This window comes from Natrix helvetica (assembly GCF_964273705.1).
Source record: "Natrix helvetica genome assembly, chromosome: 2".
In the NCBI taxonomy this organism is placed as follows: Eukaryota; Metazoa; Chordata; class Lepidosauria; order Squamata; family Natricidae; genus Natrix; species Natrix helvetica.
Window position 1 is genome coordinate 15,807,048 of NC_138552.1, and position 23,272 is coordinate 15,830,319.

At 40.0% G+C, this 23,272-nt stretch overlaps 1 protein-coding gene across 3 annotated transcripts in view; it reads left to right on the forward strand.

Annotated features, from left to right (window-relative positions):
* The window catches only part of WDR7 (WD repeat domain 7), a 273,050-nt gene extending 250,385 nt beyond the window's left edge, over nt 1-22,665 (forward strand). For all 3 annotated transcript variants that reach the window (XM_081943578.1, XM_081943577.1, XM_081943579.1), the window contains 2 exons: nt 8,821-8,925; nt 18,666-22,665. In XM_081943578.1, the coding sequence (XP_081799704.1) occupies nt 8,821-8,925; nt 18,666-18,869 (309 nt within the window). In that variant the 3' untranslated portion in view covers nt 18,870-22,665. The remainder of the gene's footprint in view (nt 1-8,820; nt 8,926-18,665) is intronic.
* The last annotated feature ends 607 nt before the right edge of the window (nt 22,666-23,272 follow it).

Sequence of the window (23,272 nt, forward strand, 5' to 3'; positions counted from 1 at the left end):
CGCCTCACATTTAAAGGACAGGAATATTATTATACAACTATCCATATTTTTTTTCCTGTAAATAATTTATCCTGCTTAAGTCTTAAATTATTAAATTATGTTCCAGACATTGATAATAAAAGTACATAAGCATATTTATTTATCAGCAATATGGCAGATTTAACTTCTTTTCCCTCTGTGCCACTTAAAATACTATATTCGAATGATGGAGCTGAATGCAGAACTGTATTGACGTTCCTGTGTAGCATGATATTTTTTATAGTGCTTCTTCAGATCAGTATTAATTATTAGACTGACAATTGTGTGAAATTCTCTAATTCAATACAAAATATTTTCACAAAGACTTATAACATCTAGCTCATGACGACTACTTGCTTGATTAGGTGAAAGTGATGCATTTTGACAGTTAATCTTGTAAGTACTGTATTTAATTGTTGGTTGTGTTTGTGCACAAAATCTCTGAACTACATTTTACAGCTCACAGAATGCTTCTTTAAAAGTCAATTATACAGAAGTGCCTTTTTGTTCCATTTGTAACTTTGATCATACAAACACTGAAACATAAGTTATAGAAAACAGAGGGGGGGGGAATAAAGACTGCCAGTGTTCAGGTTTTCTTAAAATTAAATTTTTAATATTTCTGAAAATAAAAGATTGCCACGGAAGCCACGGGAGTTTATGCGCCAAGTAAATAAATATTATTTACTTTTAAAATGTAAGGAATCAACTAGCATGGCTTACTTCTTTGTCAATAACCCCAAAAGTTGTTACCGTCAGCATATATTTTTTTTAAAAAAATACTAGTTATGTATTTTTATTTCTCTAAATAAAGATCACTTAATATTTCAGCTTGCTTTTAAAAGGTGGATAAAGATTTTTACAAAGATGCAACCACAAATCATATATTCATCGCATTTTTACAGATAGAGATAGCATCTATCCTTTTGTAGACCAGTATTTTATGCTGCACAGTTTAATCTGTGAACCAGGCCTTAACTCCATCCACTTAGAGGTGAACACTCCTAATTAGGAATAACTGTTCAAAATGTGTTATTGACTTTACTGCCATATTAATTTTTGGTGGTGTCATCATGAAATATCTGGAAACAGAAAAGATGTCTGAGCCTCTTAAACTGCGAATGTAAATCAAATCTTTGTAAATGTCTGCTGTGCTTGAAAAATAGGCTGCATTGATTTTTTTTCCTTAAAGAGATCAACGTAAATAACTTAATAAAATGTGATGGGTTTAGAGGATATAGGACACGTTCGGTCCTCTTCTATTTAGCATCACGTAACACCCGAGCTGTATACAAACTGTACAATTTAGATAACGTTTTGTGAAACGCGCCGTAGTCACTTGGATGGCTGCAGCTGTTGTCTAATTTTTTTTTCTGGATTAAATTTGGCCAACAAAGATGCTGCCTCATTTTCAGCTTGTCATTTGCCCAGGAAGTAAAAGCAAATTGTAATGAGGGAATCACAGCAGGAGAACCGCTGAACAAATGAGAGGGATATATTGACTGACAGCCAGCATGCCACTTCAGTGATAAATGTATTTTTATACACTGCTGTTCAAGGTCACTCTCTGCTCTCTTTGTATGCTGGACATCAAATCATGCAGACTTACATTTTAATACAAAATACCTTCTGGTAGCTAATATAAAATAATAAGCCTTTGGTAAACGATTTTTTTTAATCAAAATATATTCATTTTAAAAAGGATTTTTTTTTTATTCCCAACCTTTCCCAGAAGTCTGAGAAGCAGATATGTAATAAATGACAAAGTATAAGGGTGTGATCCCACCCATAGATTCCTGTTTTTCTTTTGAACGTGTAATACTGAAGAAGTAATATTAAGGACAAATGGAAAGGAAGTTCCGGTGAAACCAGATACCAATTTTTGCTTCAGTAAATGCGCTTAGAATTAGAGTGGTTTATTTCATTCAAGAGCTGTCACTTGGATAGATGGATAGATAGATGATAGATAGATAGATAGATAGATAGATAGATAGATAGATAGATAGATAGATAGATGATAGATAGATAGATAGATAGATGATAGATAGATAGATAGATAGATAGATAGATAGATAGATAGATAGATAGATGATAGATAGATAGATAGATGATAGAGTGTTTTTCATTTAATTGCCCCATTTAGGAATGAAAAGAATTAGTTTCTACATATTGGCAATAGTAAATACAGAGAGAGAGAAATCTAGATAATCTTTTTCCTTTTTAGGGTGATGATGCAATGATCATGCTTTACTTTGTATGTTTTATTACTTTAACTCAACCCTGGCTGTTTTAATTATTAATTTTACTTTCTATAAAGTTGGGAAATATTAATTTTATTTTCTATAAACAGTTGGGAACAGTTTGATAGTGGGCTATAAAAATAATGAACAAATAAACATAAATATCAGTATATTCCAGTGAGTGATGGCAAATCTTTTCGGCACCGAGTGCCCAAACCGAAATGCCGGGGGTACGTGTGCAGGCGCCAGTGCGCTGGAAACCTGAAGATCAGCTGACCAGCCAGCTGGCCTTCGGGTTTCCAGCACTTGGGTGCCCATGAAAACCAGCCGGAAAGCAGAAGAGCAGCTGGCGATGGTGCAAGTGCCCACAGTAAGGGCTCTGTGTGCCACCTCTGGCACCTGTGCCATAGGTTCGCTACCACGGGTATATTCCAATTATTTTTATTGAATCTTAGAAGTATTACAATGAAATTTCCTTAAAACTAATGGCATTACCTATGAATAAGGTAACAATAACAAATTTAGACTCTTGTTAATATATAGATTGTTTTTAACATGTAGGCTAACAACACAGCAATAAAACAGCCTTTTTGGAAAAATACCTACCTGCATCAAACTTGTCATGTTCCTAAATTTTTCAAACTGCACGGCTTTTAATCTTATTTTAACTCTATCGTTATTTTCTGCTATCTATTTTCTTAGGTCTGTTTGATCTTGTTTGAAGAATAAATGCTTTGAGTGTTTAAAATGTACTGTGGTGGTGGGTTCCTACCGCCGTTAATACCGATTCGCTGAGCGCACGCACGCCAGACGGTTCGCTCTCTGCTTGAAGGCAGTACTACTGGTTCGGGAGAAACCCATCACTGAAGCAGCCACTCAATCCATTCTTCTGCTGAGCTTTTATCACAGAAATATGGAGCCCATTGCCAACGAAATCCTCAAGAAAATAGAAATACTTTTGTTGCAGATTTAAAAAAACATATTTGTTTAATAAATTACTAAGAATGAATTCATCGAAATACCAATTTATACCAAGGGTAATGACAGAATAACAGAGATGGAAGGGACTTTGGGGGTCTTCTAGGCAACCCCCTGCTCAAGAAGGCAACCCTCTATCACTCTGGATAAAAAATGATTGTCCAATCTCTTCTTAAAAACCTCCAAGTGATGGAGTGCCTATAACCTCTGGAGGAGAGTCATGCCACTGATTAAGTGTTCTAATTGTCAGGAAATTTCTCCTTAGTTCTAAGTTGCTTCTCTCCTTGATTAGTTTCCATCCATTGCTTCTTGTCCCATCTTCACATGCTTTGGAGAATACTTGACTCCCTCTTCTTTGTGGCAGCCCCTCAAATATTGGAACGCTGCTATCAAGTCATCCGTAATCCTTCTTTTCATTAAACTAGACATACCCAGTTCCTGCAACTGTTCCTCACATGTTATAGCCTCCAGTCTCCCAATCATCTTTGTTGCTCTTCTCTACACTCATTCTAGAGTAGCAGCATTCATTGTTGCCATTTAATTATCCAAGGTTCTTTATTGGCAAATGTTAATTGTCTGTGAAGTGCCTGGTTAAAATAAAAAATGAATTGTGTAACAATAGTGAGCATTTTTGTAAGAAATGTCTTGAATTCTTGAATTCCATTTTTATTCAGTGGCTTTGTGGGGATGGAATCATGTATACTTGACTTCAGCCAAAGCCAACAAGGTCTGCAGATTTCTGGATATTGTTCTGGGTTCTTTGTGACTCTTTAATAAGACACCCATTCTTGGAAAGATTCACTGTTGTCCTAAATCTTCTTATTTCAGTATTTTCCCTTTGATGATGATGATGATAATGATGATAGCTTTATTGATTAGCCCATAGGCCATATCAAAGCACAAGGTTCAAACACATATCGCCAATAAAATCTTATACAAACAATCTAAAATAAGAGTAAGGTAAAATACTATAGTTATAGAATAAGATACAATTTTATTATGTAAATATATAAAAATAGAATAAAATGACATAAAATTATATTTCAGGGTCTCCTTTACAATCTACCCCAATCAGGCCCACGTATGGAGATCTCAACCAAACCATATTGTTTAAGTACTGTGATGTGTTAAATGTTATTTTCAGGTTCTGGCCGCATATAAAGGAAGTTTTGATATGGGAATCCCAATGGGTCCTTCGTTTGGTATATGGACCAAGGTACCTGTCCCTCACTCCCTTATACAAGCAACAATCAAATAGGATGTGAGCTAGGTCTTCTACCTCTGCTGCTCCGCAAATGCAGAGACGCTCATTGTAGGGTATGGAATGGAATCTCCCATATCCGACCATTGTGTCAAACTTTTCAGATCTCACTCACATAAATATCTCCCTAAGATGTTTTGGCAGTATTTTGCCTTTGAATTTGAGCAATGGAGTCTCAGGGTTTTGGAAAGGTTCTTGTCATCTTTTCCAGACTGATAGGCATAATATTCCAAAAAAATCTATGTGGTCAGAACTTCATAGTAATCAAGGAGCCAGAGTTTTATGAAATGTACAGTATGTAGGGTAGGACAGGCTTAAAATAACCCACATCGTTCAATGAAGTGGTTATCACTTTAAATGAATTGATGGCCTATCATTCGAAAATCATAGGTTGAGTATTTTGAAATGAGATAAATGAAACAAACACTAACCTTTTCCCATGTTTATCCAGTGTCCCTTTGAAGAACAGTAAGCTCCATTTGGAAGTGATAATATTCAGTAGCAGACGTTATGAAAACAGAATGTTTTCAAGGGTGAATACAGAATTACAGCTTTTTTTGCTGACAGCATCATTAACCCATTGAAATTACATAAGAACAAATGCCACGCACGAAGTGAAGTGAACAAACATCTCATCATCTTATTTCTGTCTGTTTTAGGAAGCAATGTTAATCTTAACACTCACTCATCTTAATCTGGCAATGGGTAATTAGGGTATCTGTTATTTGATGGACATTCTGTAAAACAGAACAATGTCCATTATGGACAATGGCGGCTGCCACAAAGTGGAAGTTTTCTAAGCTGTTGAAAGACCCAGGTCCCCACTGTTTGGCCACATGAGTGAAAACCCACTCAATAACAAGTCAAGGTTTGTGTACTTGATGAAAATACAACACGACTGCTCCCCAGACCTCAGTTGCAGTAGTGATGTGGAATCCTAAATGTTAACTGTCACATTTCTGCAACTGTGCAATATGCCTGTTGAAGCTTCCATTCTGAAGTTATCCTTCTGCTAGCGTTCGTCAGCTTGGTTTGGCGGGACTCATAATTTCTTTATAGCAGTAGCCCCTCTCTTTCTGTTTACATCTGCAACTTATGAACCTAAACATAAACAACTTATGAACATGAATATAAAAGGACTATCTTCTCATTTGCCAACTGAATGAAAAATGTTGCGACGCCATAGTATTCCTTGAGCTTTTCCCGTGGTCCAGGAGCACATAAAGATTCAACTCTGATGAAACAAACTCTACTAATAAAATATGTCAGACACATATTTGGCAGCAAAAACAATACTGCCACCTCGACCCGAAAGATAAATTCTACAGCCTGTCATCTCTCCAGTGTTTCAAAAAACATCTATCACTTAGGCATAAACAAATCTAATTTAACAGATTTTGCATCTTGACACTTACTTTCTAAATTTTGTTGAAGCAGGCATGTTCCTTTCCTTCGTCTAAACTTTTATGCAATCGTAAAAAAAAAAAAAAAGCCTGAATTCATTATTATCTCTGCCATTTAAATCAGAATTTGGTAGTACAGCTGCCAAACCAGACTTGGTAAAATGATGACTGTTAGAAATTACCTGAAGTTCTAAGACAACAATAGAGAAAATAATGTTCTCTCTATAATAAGTATCCAGGTAATGGCCTCAAGTTCTGTCTCAATTCTGTGGCAATCTAAAAGGACAAGAACAGACTCGGGATCAGCCTTAGCAAAACCAAATGGCCAGGGATTTTGAAGCTGTCTTATCATGAAGACTTGTCATCTCTAGTTCTAAATACATTCCCAGTTGCATTGTATGGCTGTGAAAGTTGAAACATAAGAAAGGCTGAGCACCAAAGAAATGAGGCCTTTGAACTATGGTCCTGGAGAAGACTCCTGCGAGTCCCTTGGACTGCAAGGCGATCAAACAGGTCAGTCCTAGAGGAGATCAACCCTGGCTGCTCTTTAGAAGGCCAGATCCTGAAGAGGAAACTCAAATACTTTGGCCACTTAATGAGAAGAAAGGACTCACTGGAGAAGAGCCTCATGCTGGGAAAGATTGAGGGCAAAAGAAGATGCGGACGACAGAGAATGGGGTGGCTGGATGGAGTCATCGAAGCAGTAGGCGTGAGATTAAATGAACTCCAGAGGATAGTAGAGGACAGGAACGCCTGGAGGAACGTTGTACATGGGGTCGGGATGGGTCAAACACAACTTTGCAACTAACAACAACAACAAAGTTCTAAATGAATCCACGTTGCATCAGACAAAACTGGAGCACAATTCAACTCAAGGAGCTGTGGCTAGGAAGGTCTTTGACCAAATCCATCTTGTTTGCCCATGTTACCCATTCCTGCATTGGGAGGTTCTGCTTATAATCACTTACACCTTGGCAACCTCTTAGAAGCCAAATGTAGTCAGAAAGTCCAACTGATGCAGCAGAGTAGATAGCTGTAGGAAACCATGGCATCCCTAACCTATATAAACCCCATTATTTTGTAAGACGCACTAGTTAACAATGGGCTCATGGCTGCAAGATGGTGTTGACACCTATAAAATCCTTCATGGCCCAAGACCAAGATATTTGAGGGACCATCTATCTCTAATTATTTCTGCTTCCCCAAAAAGATCAAACTGGATTGGCGTGTTCCAGACCCTTCTGTCAAAAAGTTCCATTTAATGTGACCCAACTGGGACATGGTGGCTAAGTGGCTAAGGCATTAATCTTGTTAATCAGAAGGTCGGCAGTTCGGCGGTTCGAATCCCTAGCGCTGCATAATGGAATGAGCTCCCGTTACTTGTCCCAGCTTCTGCCAACCTAGCAGTTCGAAAGCATGTAAACATACAAGTAGAAAAATAGAGAACAACTTTGGTGGGAAGGTAACAGTGTTCCGTGTGCCTTTGCCATTTAGTCATGCCGGCCACATGACCTTGGAGACGTCTTCGGACAGCGCTGGCTCTTCGGCTTTGAAATGGAGATAAGCAGTGCCCCCCAGGGTCAGGAATGACTAGCACATAGGTGCGAGGGGAACCTTTACCTTTATCTAATGTGACCCAGGACATGTGCCTTTTCTGTTGCTAGAATTGTCCTCAGGTTATCCCTGGCCTTTAGAAAAAACTTGATGTCCTGGTTCTTCTGTAAAACATCTGGTCAGGTTGTTACAATTGTATGTGCTAGTATGTGTTACTTGAATGATTGATTCCAAGGCTACATATGTGGTTCTTTTTATGACTGGCATATTTTTTCATGCTTTCAACTTGCTAACTACCCTGAGTTGCTTGGTGAGTGGGCAACCACATGAAATGGATGAATAAATAAATTAACACCAGGGTAATTTTGTCTGCAGAATTTCAAATGATTGTGGGGCGTGATATCCACGTTTCGGCAGAATATGCCAAAGCAAAGTATTCCGTATATCCACTTTCCTTGTTCCCTCTGTGGTATGTTTCATGAAATATAACTCACTTCTAGTTTTGTTTTGTCGTAGCGTTTTTACAAAATGGGTAATATTAGGTATTCATTGCGGTTAGCTGATTGTTCCAGGACTACAACTCGCTCTTTGAATCACACAGTCTACTAAAAGCCCTGCACAGATATTCTCACCGCAGCCGGTTGACCCATTTGACAGAAAGGTCAGCTTGCAGCATGCGTAAAAAGAATGTTCAGTGCATTAAAAGCAGGCCCGCTCATGCGTGTGTAGAGCCTCCTGGCATTTCTGCTGAGTCTTCCCCGCGTCCTGCTGCAGCGCCTTAACCATGAGGAAGTTGTCGCGAAGCAACGTACATTGAGCCAAGCATGAATCAAACAAACATTTTCAATAGCAACAACCGTGTTCCACGCTCGGAACGTGAGCTTCGATCATTGACAGGAAGATATGAAGAGAGATGATTGGGCTTGCTAATTTCCAGTCTGGATTATATATATTTAATCAAAGAATAGAGCTAGCTGTTCATAATAAAATGCTGTTTTGGCACTTTATTCAGCATTCATGGATGATGGGGAAAATCACTATGGATGGGGGGTGGGGGATGTCCTACCCTCCCCGCCCCCTCGCCCCATTCCTGAGATATTATAGGTTTTGCTGACAGAGCGGCTAATATTCAGAGGTCTGAGAATTTTACATCTGTGAGGTTGGATCAAAGTGAGATAGACAGACAGTGTATTTAGAAGTTTATGTTACATTGTCTGTCTGTTCTGTAAAGTAACCAACACAGCTTTCAATCATTTGAAGAGTAACCTTATTTAGAAATTGGGCATTCAACTAAGACTGCAATTGCGTAATGTTTTATATGACGTCAAATGCTAATTCTCTTTCTTGCTTTCTTATTGTTATTTAGACAATTCATGGCCATAAAGGGGCAATAACAGCCGTGGCGTTTGCACCCGATGGTCGGTATCTTGCCACTTACTCCAACACGGACAGTCACATTTCTTTCTGGCAGGTAAGTCCCAGATATTTTATTTTGATTAATAGAGGTAGTCCTCGATTTACAACCACAATTCAGCCCAACATTTCTCCTGTTGAGCCCCATTTTACGCCCTTTCTCGTCACAGTTGTTAAATAAATGACTGCAGGTGTTAAATTAGTAACGCACTTGTTAAGTGAATTCAGCTTGTCCCTTGACGTTGCTTGTCAAGATTGTTTGCAAAGGATGATCACGTGGCTCCAGGACTCTGCTACCGTCATAAATGTGAATCAGTTGCCAGGTGTTTGAATTTTGATCACGTGACCATGGGGATGCTGCAATGGTTGTAAGTGTGAAAAAACGGTCATAAGTTGTTTTTTCCTGTGCTGTTGTAACTTCGAACAGTCACTAAACAAACTATTGTAAATCAGGGACTACCTGTAGTAAATTAATTCCTCTCTTTTTTCCCCCATAACAATGCTATGAGATAAACTGGGTTAAGAGACTGGTCAAAATTCATTCCATGAATTGCTATAGATAAAGCTGAGACTTAATCTGGATCTATTCTGTGTCAATCCCCTAAACCAGGGGTCAGCAAACTGCGTCTCTGGAGCCGCATATAGCTCTTTCCTCCCTCTGCTGCGGCTCCGTCACCGGTCGGCGCCACAATTTTGAGAGGAGCTTCCGGGGGGGGGGGGGGACAGAAGCACAGTGCGCCAGGAGAGGACTCTATGGCAAGGGGAGGGTTTTCCAGTTGTCTCCACAATTGATAGGGCTTTCGGTTATGACAGGTAGAGGAAAAAGTACGCCGCGCTAGGAGGAGACTCTATGGTGGGGGAACTGAACTTCCAGTCAGCTCCAGATTTGAACAGGGGGCTTCCAGTTAGGACCTTTGTGGCTCCTGGTGTTTTCTTTTTTGTGGGAAACGGGTCCAAATGGCTCTTTGAGTGTTCACGTTTGCCGACCCCTGCTGTAAACTATAGGTCAGCAACCCCCAACGTTTGGGGCACCAGGGACCACCAGTTCCATGGAGAGAGGTTTTTCCATGGACCAGAGGCGGCGTGGTTTCATGTGCTGCCTGCATCCCACAGATGGGGTTTTGTTTGTTTGCACAGCCCAATTTCTCACATACCATGAACTGGTCCCAATCCATGGACTGGGAGGTTGAGGACCTCTGCTCTAGGAACCCTCGACCTATGGCTATAATTGAGTCAGGATTACAGTCGTAAATCCTGCTGGTCATTAAGCAGGTCTTTTCATGACTGACCTGATTTTACGGTTTTTGCAATGGCCATTGTTTGCAACAGTCGCTTTTGGCTGGAAACCAGAGATAAACACCAAATATATCATAGCTTTGAGCCAGGCATCATTTGCTCTTGTACTTCAAAGAGCAAAATATTGCAAATTACGGGTAGTCCTCAACTTACCAGCACAGTTGGGACCAGAATTTCTATTGCTATCAGATCAGTTGTTAAGTGAATCACACCCAATTTTGCAACCTTTTTTGCCATAGTCATTAAGCCGGTCATGTCGTTAAGCGCGTCTACCAATTGACTTTGCTTGTCGGAAGCACGTCTACCAATTGCGTCTACCAAGCGCGTCTACCAATTGACTTTGCTTGTCGGAAGCCAGCGGGCAGGTTGCAAACGGCAAACACACGATCCCTGGACACTGCAACCATTGTAAATACATGCCAGTTTGCCAAGGATCTAAATTTTGATCACACGACTGTAGGGATATTGCAACAGTCATAAGCACGAAGACTGGTTGTATGGGAACTTTTTTTCATTTTAAACTAAAGTGAATGGTTGTAATTCAAGGACTACCTTTAGTTCCCTGTGGAATCTTTTCAAATACTTTATGAAGCATTTTTTATTAAATCACAGAGGGCAGCTCTGCTTTGAGCTGTGCCTAGAACATGGGTCAGTGCACAAATTAACTACAGATATGGACTGCATGGACTAATGGACTGCACAAATTAACTACAGATATGGAATAAATAGAGGGACGCGGTGGCTCAGTGGCTAAGACGTTGAGCTTGTCGATCAGAAAGGTCGGCAGTTTGGCGGTTCGAATCCCTAGCACCACGTAACGGGGTGAGCTCCCATTACTTGCCCCAGCTTCTGCCAACCTAACAGTTCGAAAACACGTAAAAATGCAAGTAGAAAAATAGGAACCACCTTTGGTGGGAAGGTAATAGCAATACAATAGCAGAGTTGGAAGGGACCTTGGAGGTCTTCTTGAAACACTGCTATCATGTCCCCGCTAGTCCTTCTTTCTATTAAACTAGACATACCCAGTTCCTGCAACCGTTCTTCATGTTTTAGTCTCCAGTCCCCTAATCCTCTTTGTTGCTCTTCTCTGCACTCTTTCTAGAGTCTCCACATCTTTTCTACATCATGGCGACCAAAACTGAATGCAGTATTCCAAGTGTGGCCTTACCAAGGCATTATAAAGTGGTATTAACACTTCACGTGATCTTGATTCTATCCCTCTGTTGATGCAGCCTAGAACTGTGTTGGCTTTTTTGGCAGCTGCTGCACACGGCTGCCTCATATTTAAATGGTTGTCCACTAGTACTCCAAGATCCCTCTCACAGTTACTCTATTGAGCAAGGTACCACCTATACTGTACCTATGTACAGCGTTCCATGCGACTTTGACGTTTAGTCACACCAGTCACATGACCATGGAGATGTCTTTGGACAGCGCTGGCTCTTCAGCTTTGAAACGGAGATGAGCACAGACCCCTAGAATCGGGAACGACTAGCTCATATGTGCGAGGGGAATCTTTACCTATGGAATAAATGTAGTGTTCAGTTGTTGTTTTAATGCTAAAACCTGAATCATGGAAGAACATACTCCCAAACAAAATGACCACTTAAAAAATGTAGCACACCATATCTCAGGATGTTCTCCTACACAACATCTTAAATCAGTGGAGATTACACAACCTAAAGGTAAAGGTTTCCCCATCGGTCATGTCTGGCTCTAGGGCATGGTGCTCATCTCCATTTGTTGGCCAAGAGAGCAAGCGTTGTCCGAAGACAGTTTCATGGGGTCAGCATGGCCATATGCCAAAGGTGCACAGAATGCTATTATTTTCCCACCAAATGGTACCTATTAAACTACTTGCAGTTGCATGCTTTCAAACTGCTAGGTGAACAGAAGCTGGGGCAAGTAACAGGAGCTCACCCCATCGTATAACACTCGGGTCTCGAACCCAGGCTGTCAGCGATCCAGTTGACAAGCTCAGTGTCTTTAACCACTCAGCTACCACGTCCCCTGATTACACAACCCACAACCCAGGAATTGAAGAGGGACACCCTTAAGTGAAATTGTGCCTTTTGTTTGCAATGCCTGCCTTTGTAGGCGGACGGCTCAATGAAGGAAAAAGCTGCAGCAGCAGGATTATTGCTACCCTGGATTCGGTGTCCCTGTAACTAACAGCTAGTACATAATTTTAATTTACTATTACTTTGTACATTAATTTGATGATAACTGTGCATCATTAAGAATATTGAATTTATCGTCTGTCATCGCAGAGTGTGTGTTATTTAGGAAGCAATGAATAAGAACTGCGAAAATGCTCTTCCATCACTTGCATGTATTTAGTTCGGTTACGTGGGAAGATCTAGAAAGCAATCAAGCTTATTGATTGAAATGTTTTACATGATCATCTAAGATTACCAGGGGGAGTGGCCACAGCAACACTGCTTCAGTGCAGACCCATCTTTCGGCATATAACAATAAACTGCTGGGCTGCGTTCTAGCTGTGAATATGTTTTCTTCTCCTTGATTTTTTTTTAAACAGTAGCTTAAACAGAAGGAGTTAACAATAGCCAGCATGTTACATTTATTTAAAAATGTAGTCTTGGTGTACTAGTGATTCCTCCTCTCCCTCCAGTGGGGTCTATTCAGCACTGCTATTAATGCAAGAAAATCAGTAACATTAGTCATCTTAAAAGGGTTATTACTCAAGATGATTTAAATTGTGAAAATGTCAGTGGGGCTTGCATGCTCCCTGCTAAAGATTTACATTCTCTGACACCATTTCGTTGTTCAGAAGGATCAGGAAGAGGGGGGGGGGAGAACGAAAGAAAGTAATGGCTTCTCTGTTAACGCTGATCAGGATTCAGAACATGATATCGGCGGCAGCGCATCTTAAAAATGTCCCAGAATATGTCAAAGTTTCCATGTGTCAAAATCTCAGGCGCACAGCTGACTCTGCCGTCCCCATCTGGTCTAGGAAGGTTCCCCCTCCTAATGGGTTTAGCTGATTAACGGAACGGTTCAGGACTGCCGCTTCATTTCTTTGCACAGGCACATCACCCACATAACAAAGTGATCTAAATAGGCCAGTTATGAAGCGAATTGGACGCTCCAGTTGGAAGAGCTTTTTCCTAGATGTTTTGCTTAGGGAACCGACACAGAGAGGAGAAAACTCCTGTCTCTGAATGCTTCCTCACCACTGTTCCCATTACATTTCAAAATGCTGCACTTATTTTGAAATCATGTATGAATTAAATACCCAACCTTATTCACGAAGCAGCAAAAAACAGAGGAAACCTGTTCTTGTTGCCAGGCGGTGCAGTTACAACCATTTAATATGCATACTCATATTGGGTGGCTAGAGAAAAGAATTGGGCTGCATAATATCTGCATGACACTATTTTTACTTTTGCAGTTTTCCAGCAAAATATTAATGTTCGGTTCATAAATCAGTGCATTCCTGTTTACTTTTGCTACTTTCATCTTTGAACGGTGCAAGTGGAGGAAAAGCCAGTAAGCTAGAAGAACATGTGTGCAAGCAAGAGTAGGAAGTCTCTTCTGGAGATAAACATAAATATCCAGAAACCCTTAGGAGATTCTCGGCACCAAGGCTTCAAGAAATTGCAGTTGCTTTTCAGAGTCTAGGAACTGGTCCAGGCGATGCTTAGATTGCAAAGCATCTCAGGGAAGGATTTGTGCAGCCCAAAAGAGAGTACCAATAATAATATCTAGTGTTTATATATTGCATTTGTATTACTGGAAGCACTTCAGATAGATCTCTCACAGCAGACTTATCAGGAAGCGTGTGAAGTCAGCTCAGAATGTTTTAATTTGCAAACGGACAGTTATCTAGAAAACACAGATGTGTATTTAAGAGCCTGTAGAGATTTTCAGTCATCCAGGTCATGGTTGTCCCAAAGGTGCTTTTTCAAGAGGTAACTGGACTTTCTTGTTTTTTCTTTTGAAGACGTTTCACTTCTCACCAAAGAAGCTTCTTCAGCTCTGACTATCCAGCCCCACTATCCTGTCAGAGCTGAAGAAGCTTCTTGGATGAGAAGTGAAACGACTTCAAGAGAAAAAAAACAAGAAAGTCCAGTTACCTCCTGAAAAAGCACCTTTGGGACAGATGTGTATTCATAAACACCTACCATGTTTCCCCGAAAATAAGACAGGGTCTTATTTTCTTTTGATGCACACAAACACACCCGGAATAAGTGCTTGGCCTTATTTTCGGGAAGGTCTTATTATTTTTGAGGTGCAGGAGGCGGCGAGCATGGTCACCTCATGGATGCTGCTGCGTTGCAATATTTTCAGGGAGGGCTTATTTTCAGGGGAGGGCTTATTTTTAGAGTATGCGCTCAAAAGCCAAATTGGGCTTATTATTCGTGGAGGTCTTATTTTCAGGGAAACAGGGTAGGACAGAATTGGGGACCAAGCCACATGTGGCATAAACTCACCGACATCTTATTAGATATCGTAGAAATGGGACCACTGAAATTTAATGGCAAAACACCAGGATTCAGCAATGCTATTTTTGTTTGCTTGTTTCTTGATTCCTTGCTTCTAAACAAAAAAAGAGGTTAAAATGCCCCCAAGGTAGGCAATAAATAAATACCGCCAGGTCAAAAGAAAGTTACTCCTCTCATTTATCTAATGAGTTCTAAAGTTAACAAAGATTTTAAAAGGAGCACATGTGGTGTAGTGGTTAAGGCATCAAGCTATAAACCCCAGTTGGGTGACCTTGGGCCAGTCACTCACTCTCAATCCTACAAAACAGGCAACTCCTGTAGAATTGCAATTTGGCAAATTTTGAAAAATATATTATGCAATAAAAATTATGACAAAGCATTTCATAACATAATAAAAAATGTCATGAAATATTTTCTTTGCTCCTGATGTTTGACTGTGCTGGGTTTTGGGCTTAAAGTGCGATCTGAGTTGCCGTCTTTCTATAAATCTTGGTGGGGGGACAAAATTTCTATAAATCTTGGTGGGGGGGACAAAATCCAGCTAGAAAACCAAGGAGTCTATGAAATACCATGCAAAATCTGCCCTGCAACATACATAGGACAAAGGAAGAGGAGAATAAATGCACGCATCGCAGAACACAAGAACACAGTAAGAAAAAAAGAAAGAACTTCCTCCCTTTTCCAGCACCTTAAAGCTACAGGACATGAAATTAATTTTGAAGGAACCAGGTTTATCTCCAAAACTGAACACTTCAACAAGAGAATAATTATGGATCTATCGAAATAGAGAAACACCCCCACAACATGAATAAACGTGACGATACCTCCCACCTACCAGACATCTGGAAACCAGCCCTAGTCAACAAACGAGCCCCACCCACCACCCAGGCCATTACAACACAAAACAACAATAGACACCCAGCCAGCATCAATCAGCACCAATCTACCAATCATGAACAACAACACAACCAATCATTCCACTTACTGAAACAAAGCCAGCACTCCACACACACCCCAAGATTTATAGAAAGACGGCAGTTCCGATCACACTTTAAGCCCAAAACCCAGCCTGAAGATGGTAAGTGAGACCTCACTGAAACATTGCCAAGACAATCTCAATCTTACACGGGAAAAGACCCAAATAAAACAAGACCAGCATACCTACACCCGTGAAAATCTATGAAAACATACGTATGTATGTGTATGTATATGTATATCTATGTATGTATGTATGTATGTATACACACACACACACACACATACTTGGAGAGGGTACTTTCAGGGCAGATATAATCCCTGATTATCTGTCTGAATTTTGAAGAACTTTTCATGTACGTTTCAAAATCTGCCTTTGTGGAATCTGGTAAGGGAATATCTCTGATATATTGAGCCAAGGAGTGTGTGTGTGAGAGAGACACAAGTTGTCTAATATTCTCTAAAAACTCAAGAGAAGGTCTCTTTTATCCATAGACTCCCCCTCTGACTATTAGCTGTACTTTCTCTACAAAGTCCAGTCTTCATTTTCCCATAACCACAGTAACCCTCTCAAAAAAAAAATGTGGCAAAAGTTCTGCCTACCCATAGAAAAGGCAAAAAAGATTACCCTCACCTCCCATTATCTACTGATCAGCTCAAATTTGGAGCAATGCCAGAAGGTTACATTAGTAGTTTGATTAGAAAGATGGGATGAGATGTATTCACTTGTCAGTAACTATTTGTCTACTCGCTGACCTTAAAGGAGGCAAAATGAAAAGCCAGAACCACATGACCCAATTGCACACACACACACCCCTCTCTCTCTCTCACACACACACACACATACACACACACAGAGGGGGGGGAGAGAGAGAGATTGGTGGATTTGTAATGGCGAACTTTGAACAAAAAGTCTGAAATGGACACCTTTCCCATTAAGACATCCATGAATGTCAGATCTTCTCTGATAAGAAATTAACACAAGCCTAAAGCTTTTGCCTTTGTTGATGGTGTGTCTTTTGTGTGTGTGTGTGTGCGCGCGTGTGTGCTATCACTTTTCAGGGTGAATGAGGTAAAAATTGAACTTCTAAATAGAGTGTGAAATGGCCTTAGAAATTATAGCTATCTCAGCCAGCTGTAATTAAATTGTCTTTATGGATTCCCCCCCCCCACACACACACACACAAACACAGCCCTAGCTGAAGAGGGCAAATGAGGTTGATATGGCAGCCTCATCAGGAATATTTGCGAAAGGGCTTCTGAGTTTCAGGACTTGGCATAAGGCAGTGATGGGATTCAAATAATTTAACAACCGGTTCTCTGCCCTAATGACCAGCTGGTTAGGTGGGGCTTGGTGGTCATGTGACTGGGTAGGCATGGCCAATTTAACATCACTCACGTCGATGGGCGCTTCGCCTTAGCTGTGACAATGTAGCAAGGGTTAACCGGAGAGGCAGTTTCTGTAAGCAGGCCAATAAAGATTAGGTTAGAAACAACACCAGAATGTTTCCTTCCTGCCTTCCTTACAGGATTAGCCCTGTAAAGTGGGAAAAAACAAAATAATATTTCTTCCAACAACCGGTTCTCCGAACTGCTTTGAAAGTTAACAATCGGTTCTCCTGAATAGGTGCGAAGTGCCTGAATCCCGCCACTGGCATAAGGTGAATTAACTCAAACTATAGCTGATCTTTACAGAAAGACAGAGGTGACATTGGTAGCAGCATGAACTTTTACTCAGGGACTTTCCTCAGCCTTTTAGGGAATTTCTTAGGAAATTCAGTGCTGTATTGCAGGTACTCCTTGACTTACGACCACAATTGGAACCAGAACGTCTGTTGATAAGCAATGCCATTGTTAAGTGAGTCGTGTCTGATTTTACAACCTTTTTTTTGCCACGAAGTGTTTTTTTCGGTGAGACAAGTCTATCAGGGCAACCTGTGGTACCCAAATAATGGGGTGGAGGTATGCACTTCTGCTTTCGCCTTTCAGCCCCAATCCAGGAGCCTTCACAGGAAGTCGCTTTCACGACAAATTATTTTTTAAAATATGTTTTTATTGTTTAAATATGAAAATTATGAATACGGTGCAATTGTACTGGTATTCCACTTGCCACGTAACAAAGGTAAAAACAAAGTAATATATATATACTATTTTAAACAGTCCTAGTGCTGTACAATTGTTTCTGACCATCATATTCTAGAGTATCAAATTTATCTTTCATTCTAATACCTTCATTTTAATACATATATAGTATCTCTTTCCATTTCCACCTAACTTGATTCTATCGCAATCTAACTTCCACTTCGTGCTTCCAACCATTGGTAGAATCTATTCCATATAGCATAGTAGTCGGTATCCCCTTCGGCTTTTATTTTTAACGTTAGTCTGTCCATTTCCACACTGACCAGTATCTTCCTTGTTATCTCCTCTTCAAACGACAAACTATTTTGTGTTAAATTTTAATTTTACTGACAAAGAAATAAAAGGAGAGCTTTTTAGCTCTCATCAGCTAGCCATACCCTTCTGGGATTCGAACCAGGGCTGCTTGCATATTAGACAGATGTATTAGCCTCTAGGCCCCGGGCTTCCCTCATTTTGTCGGCTGTACCAGGGGGGAGATTAAGGGTTTTTCTAGTGAGTCCAGTCTATCAGGGCAATCTGGGCTATCCAAATATGGGATAGAACATACTGCTTCCCCTTTTTTGCCAAGGTTGATGTGAATCATCGTGTTTTACAAGCAAATCTGACTTCCCCCATTGACTTCGTCAGAACCTCCTTGGAAAAGACATTCATGGTAATCAGATGATCCTGCAAAGATTGTACATACACACCGGTTGCCAAGTGCCTGAATTTTGATGATGTGACCATGGAGACCTTGTGACAGTTGTACATGTGAGGACAGGTTCATAATCCATTCTTTTTCCAGCCCTGTTGTAAGTTCAAACAGTCCTCAAATGAATGGTCTTAATTCGAGGACTATCCGTATTCCGCCGTATGGCAAATTTATGGATTTCAGTATTGATTGACTTGTTCTTTTTCTCCCCTTTCTCCCCAATGCCAGATGAATACCTCTCTGTTGGGAAGCATCGGGATGCTGAATTCTGCACCGCAGCTCCGTTGTATTAAAACCTACCAGGTGCCTCCTGTCCAACCTGCGTCACCAGGTTCACACAATGCCCTCAAACTGGTCAGGCTTATCTGGACTTCGAACCGCAATCTTATTCTTATGGCCCATGATGGCAAAGAGCATCGCTTTGTGGTATAAAGTCAGGGTGTGTGAAAGAGGCTTCTTCCCCCCACCAAAAAAAACCCAGTTCTAAATCCAGTTGTGTTTTGAAAGTTCTTGTAAATTAATTCTCCCTCTTTATGATCTTAATATTTGAGGTATTAAATACCCAAAGATTTATGGACCAGGATTGGCCAGACAGTATATTTTGTGCTTGCTTCAGCATAGCAGAGTACTGCTTAAGCACTCCTTTAGAGCAGTGTTTCTCAACCTTGGCAACTTTGAGATGCCTGGACTCCAACTCCTAGAATTACCCAGCCAGCTGGCTAGAGAATTCTGGGCGTTAAAGTCCACGCATCTTAAAGTTGCCAAGAAAACTTGGCAACTTTAGAGAAATGCAGACCCATTGATCAATTAGAACATCTTGCAAGATTTTTTCTTTTGATCACTATGAGAAAAAACAAGCAAACAGGAGCTCGAGAATGTAACTTGAGCCTGGCTAGATTGGTGAGAATCTTGATTCTACTGACTTTGAAAACGAAAATCACTTCACAACATTAAAACTGGTCTAAATCTCATCATTCCAAGAATGTTAAAATCCTCAGAGCCTAAATAGGGAGGGGAGGGGGGGAATCCTTCGAAGTGTTTTGAAATGTCATGTTTACCAAAGCTCATGTGTTTACACAGAAATTCTTCCAAGTTCTTGGAAGATCTTGGAGTAAGAATGCTCTGTTCATTTCTGAAATTCCTGATAGGGTCAAGAAAGATCCACGAGTCCCATACATACTCTTTTGGCATTTTTTACCTGGAAAAAAAAGAGAGTGTCATATGGCACCTAAACATCAAGAATCTGTGATGCCTACTAAAGTCACTGGTTAATGGCATTTAAAGACCCATTATATATTTCAGGTTTGGGGTTTTGTAAGAAAATGTATAGAAAAGGAGAAATCATTTTCTTTGTGTAATTTCTAATCAAGATGGAAACAATGGCATATTCCCATTAGCGAAAAGGTAATTTTATGTTTCTTAGGTTGGGGAGAAAGAATACCCCCAGTTATTATTATTTTTCTTCAGTGAAAATTTACCCAAGAATTGTGAAAGAGATAATGGGGATATTGATATTTTATTTGCTGCTATTATATGTATCAGTATCATATCTATGTATCCGCAAATGAGCTCTTCCTCTTGCAAAGAAGTGAAGACTTTTCACATTTACTTCATCAAACTCTACTGTGACATAAATATTTCTCTAATTATGACACAGCAAACATATCATTTGGATTAATCAGAGGAAAGAGATTTAAGAGAATTATTTAATAAAGTATATCTTTATCATTATTGCAAGAAATACGAAGAAAAGTTAACCTTCGGGTCCATTTCGAGTGTTTTCCTTAATCAGAAAAAAAATCATAATAAGCTGATTAGCATTCACATATCTCCTATGTCTTATATATTTATTTTTTTCCTGAAAAACATTGTCTGTCTCCCATCCACCCCTTCCTTATGGAACTGAGGGGGGGGGGAAATGTAGAAAATATTTTATTGAAATGCTGGTGTGTTAAACATACTGTATGTATAGTATACATGTACTTCTAAACTTGAATATGAGAATACAGAGAAAAATGCTCTTAGTGCATGCTGATAAATTTAGCAAAAATGGCGCCTGTGGAGAATTTGATTGTGGAAATTGAAGGGGTGAAGAATCAAGAAAGACAACTGGATGTATTTTTTGGAGCACAGCATCTGTATCACCTCCCCAGAAATGAATGTTGTCCATCATCTTTGCCTTCCTGAATAGCACTGAAACATTCCTGGTGCTTTGCAATACATTGAGATTATCATCAAACAGTTTAATACTGTATATGTAACTAACATTATATCAGCCATAATTAGTTACCTTGAGAATTAAAAAAAAACAATAAGAAATTGTTCAGAATGTTTTACAGCACTGTGACTTTGTGCTATTGACTTATGGTTTGGTGGAGATAAATTCAGTTGTAAATTTTCAGTTTTTTGAGGAGAGGTGGTTAAAGAAACATATCGTGTATGCACCTGGTTATGAGCACTGTCCCCAGAATATAAAGAAATGTACAGCATTGTTGAATTCTATTACAATGATGGCATAAATGGTACGGTGAATGATATTTAAAGATACTCCCTGTTAGATAATTTTATTTTTTATTATGTATAATTTCTTTTGTTACTCACACACTCTTTTTCCACATTGATTCCTGCAATCCATAGGGTCCCGTTTATTTATATGGAATGACGCCTGAGGGAAAAAAAGAAGATCCCTTATTGCAAGGTTGGCTAATATTTCCTGAAATAAACAAGACTCTGCAGAGGCCATTTCCAAGCCATAAGGCAAATTGGAGAGGCAGCTTTCCACATTTACTAAGCTATTTGCATAATGGTACTTGTTGCATCTCAGCAGGGAACCTCCAATCCCATGGGATGCTTGGATTTCTAGCTGCCATCATCCCAGAAGCAAAGGATTGTGGGAGTTGTAGCTAAAGTGTTTGGAGGGCACTTGGGGCCTATTATTAGCGTAGGCCTACTAAGGGCAGAGTCCTACATTATGGTAATCTGAGGGTTGCCAATTAAAAAGTGCACTCCGATATGGAGGTGTTTGGTTTCCCTTCAAAACACAGTCTAAAACACGGGTGTCAAACTCGTGGCGTCACGTGACATTTTTCCCATTCGCGGAGATGGAGTGGGCATGGCCTGTGCGTGATGCATCTGGCCCATGGGCCGCCAGTTTGACATCCCCGGTCTAAAAGTTACCTACAATATGATACTATACATTTCCTTAAACAACCGGTGACCTAGGAAGAAAAGACAACTATGTAATATTACGCATCAGAATCTAGACAAAAAAACGCCACCTATTACAGGACAAGTTTGGGGAACCAGCAAGTGACTCCCATTTTGATATACTGCAGGCTCTCTGCATTTATAACATGGAAGCCCAATTTAGATATTCCAAACATACTACATTGCGCTATAGAAACGGAGAGCAAATCTTTTCAGTTATGCTGCACTATTTCAGCAGGGCTTATAGGAGACTTCCATCTTTATTTTGAGTAGAGGACGTCCGGTTCCCAAATGTTATGGTTGGCCCTGTAACTCTTCCTTTTACTTTACCGTGTCTTGTTTTTCCAAAGAAAGAATTTCCAGCATTTTGAGATGTGATGGAAAAACAGATCCACCTGCTTTTATCCACAAGACATTATTTGCTGTCGTGAAGGATCTAACCCTATTTTGAACATTACAATGGTGCGGGAGGGTCGAACTCTTGGAGCTGTGTCTTCAGCAGATGCATTATGCCTGTTCAAACAAAATCAGACCAATGGAAAATCTGGCCTATACAAAGGAGTAATTGAACAGGAGAATCAATATTTATATACTGGTTACTTGAACAATCCACTTGGCCCAGCACAGGAGCCTTGCATGACTCCTTTCAGTGAAACGAACGGTGCTATGCTAGAGTAGCACTGGGTGGATTTTTGCCAAGGCTTCTTAATTCCCTTAAGATTTCCCCTTATGCAAATCTGCATCGGAGAGACTGACTCAGCCCTCGCTGTAAATTTCATCATAGCCTAGATCTTTCAGCACTGCAGTAAAATTTGTATTGTCATTCCAGTGTAAGCTTTTAGTGTTTTATTGATTTGTTTAGTAGTGTATTTGGATTTGTCCTTGTAAATGTAGCAACGTGCGTGGCTTCGTTGGCAGTTTACAAGCAAAAGATGACATGATGAGACACCTGTATGAAAATGTTGTCACTACTGAAGTCGCAGTGTATTGGTAACTGATTAAAATGTCTGCCTCTAAGAAACTGCACGATTCCCCTCGTTATTTGCTGTCCGGATAGAAAGGACCTAAATGGGTTCTTTTTCTGAAATAACACTAAATTGTACTTGCATTCTAATTTTCACCATCCTACTTAAGCACTGTTTGTATGAGCCCCCAGTGTAAATAAGGCTCAGCTCTCCATGAATGGACTTAACACTTGATGGCAAATGAATGTTTTGTTTGCTTGATTTTAAGGACAGATGAAACATGTTGAAGGACTGAAAGAGATTAATCCTAGAAGGAAAAAAAAAAACAGGTAATGACAAGATCATATGCAGAAACAAATCAAAGCAACTCTTCTTTCCAATACGTTCCATAATAATGTATTGCTATGAAAGCGGATGTTGAAATAGAGTTTAAAAAAGAGACAAAAGGTCTCTTCAAATTACGGATCTGGAGGCATTAACCAAGAGTGCCATGGAGCACAAGAAGAACCAATCACTCAATCAGTCCTGAACCACATGCAGACCGACTGCTCCCTTGAGGCAAAGATCAGCAAACAGAAACTCATGTCTGCAAGCAGATGATGGGCTATATAAATTGATGATGATTGGCATGAAGACAGTGAATAAAGGGGATGAAATGGATGG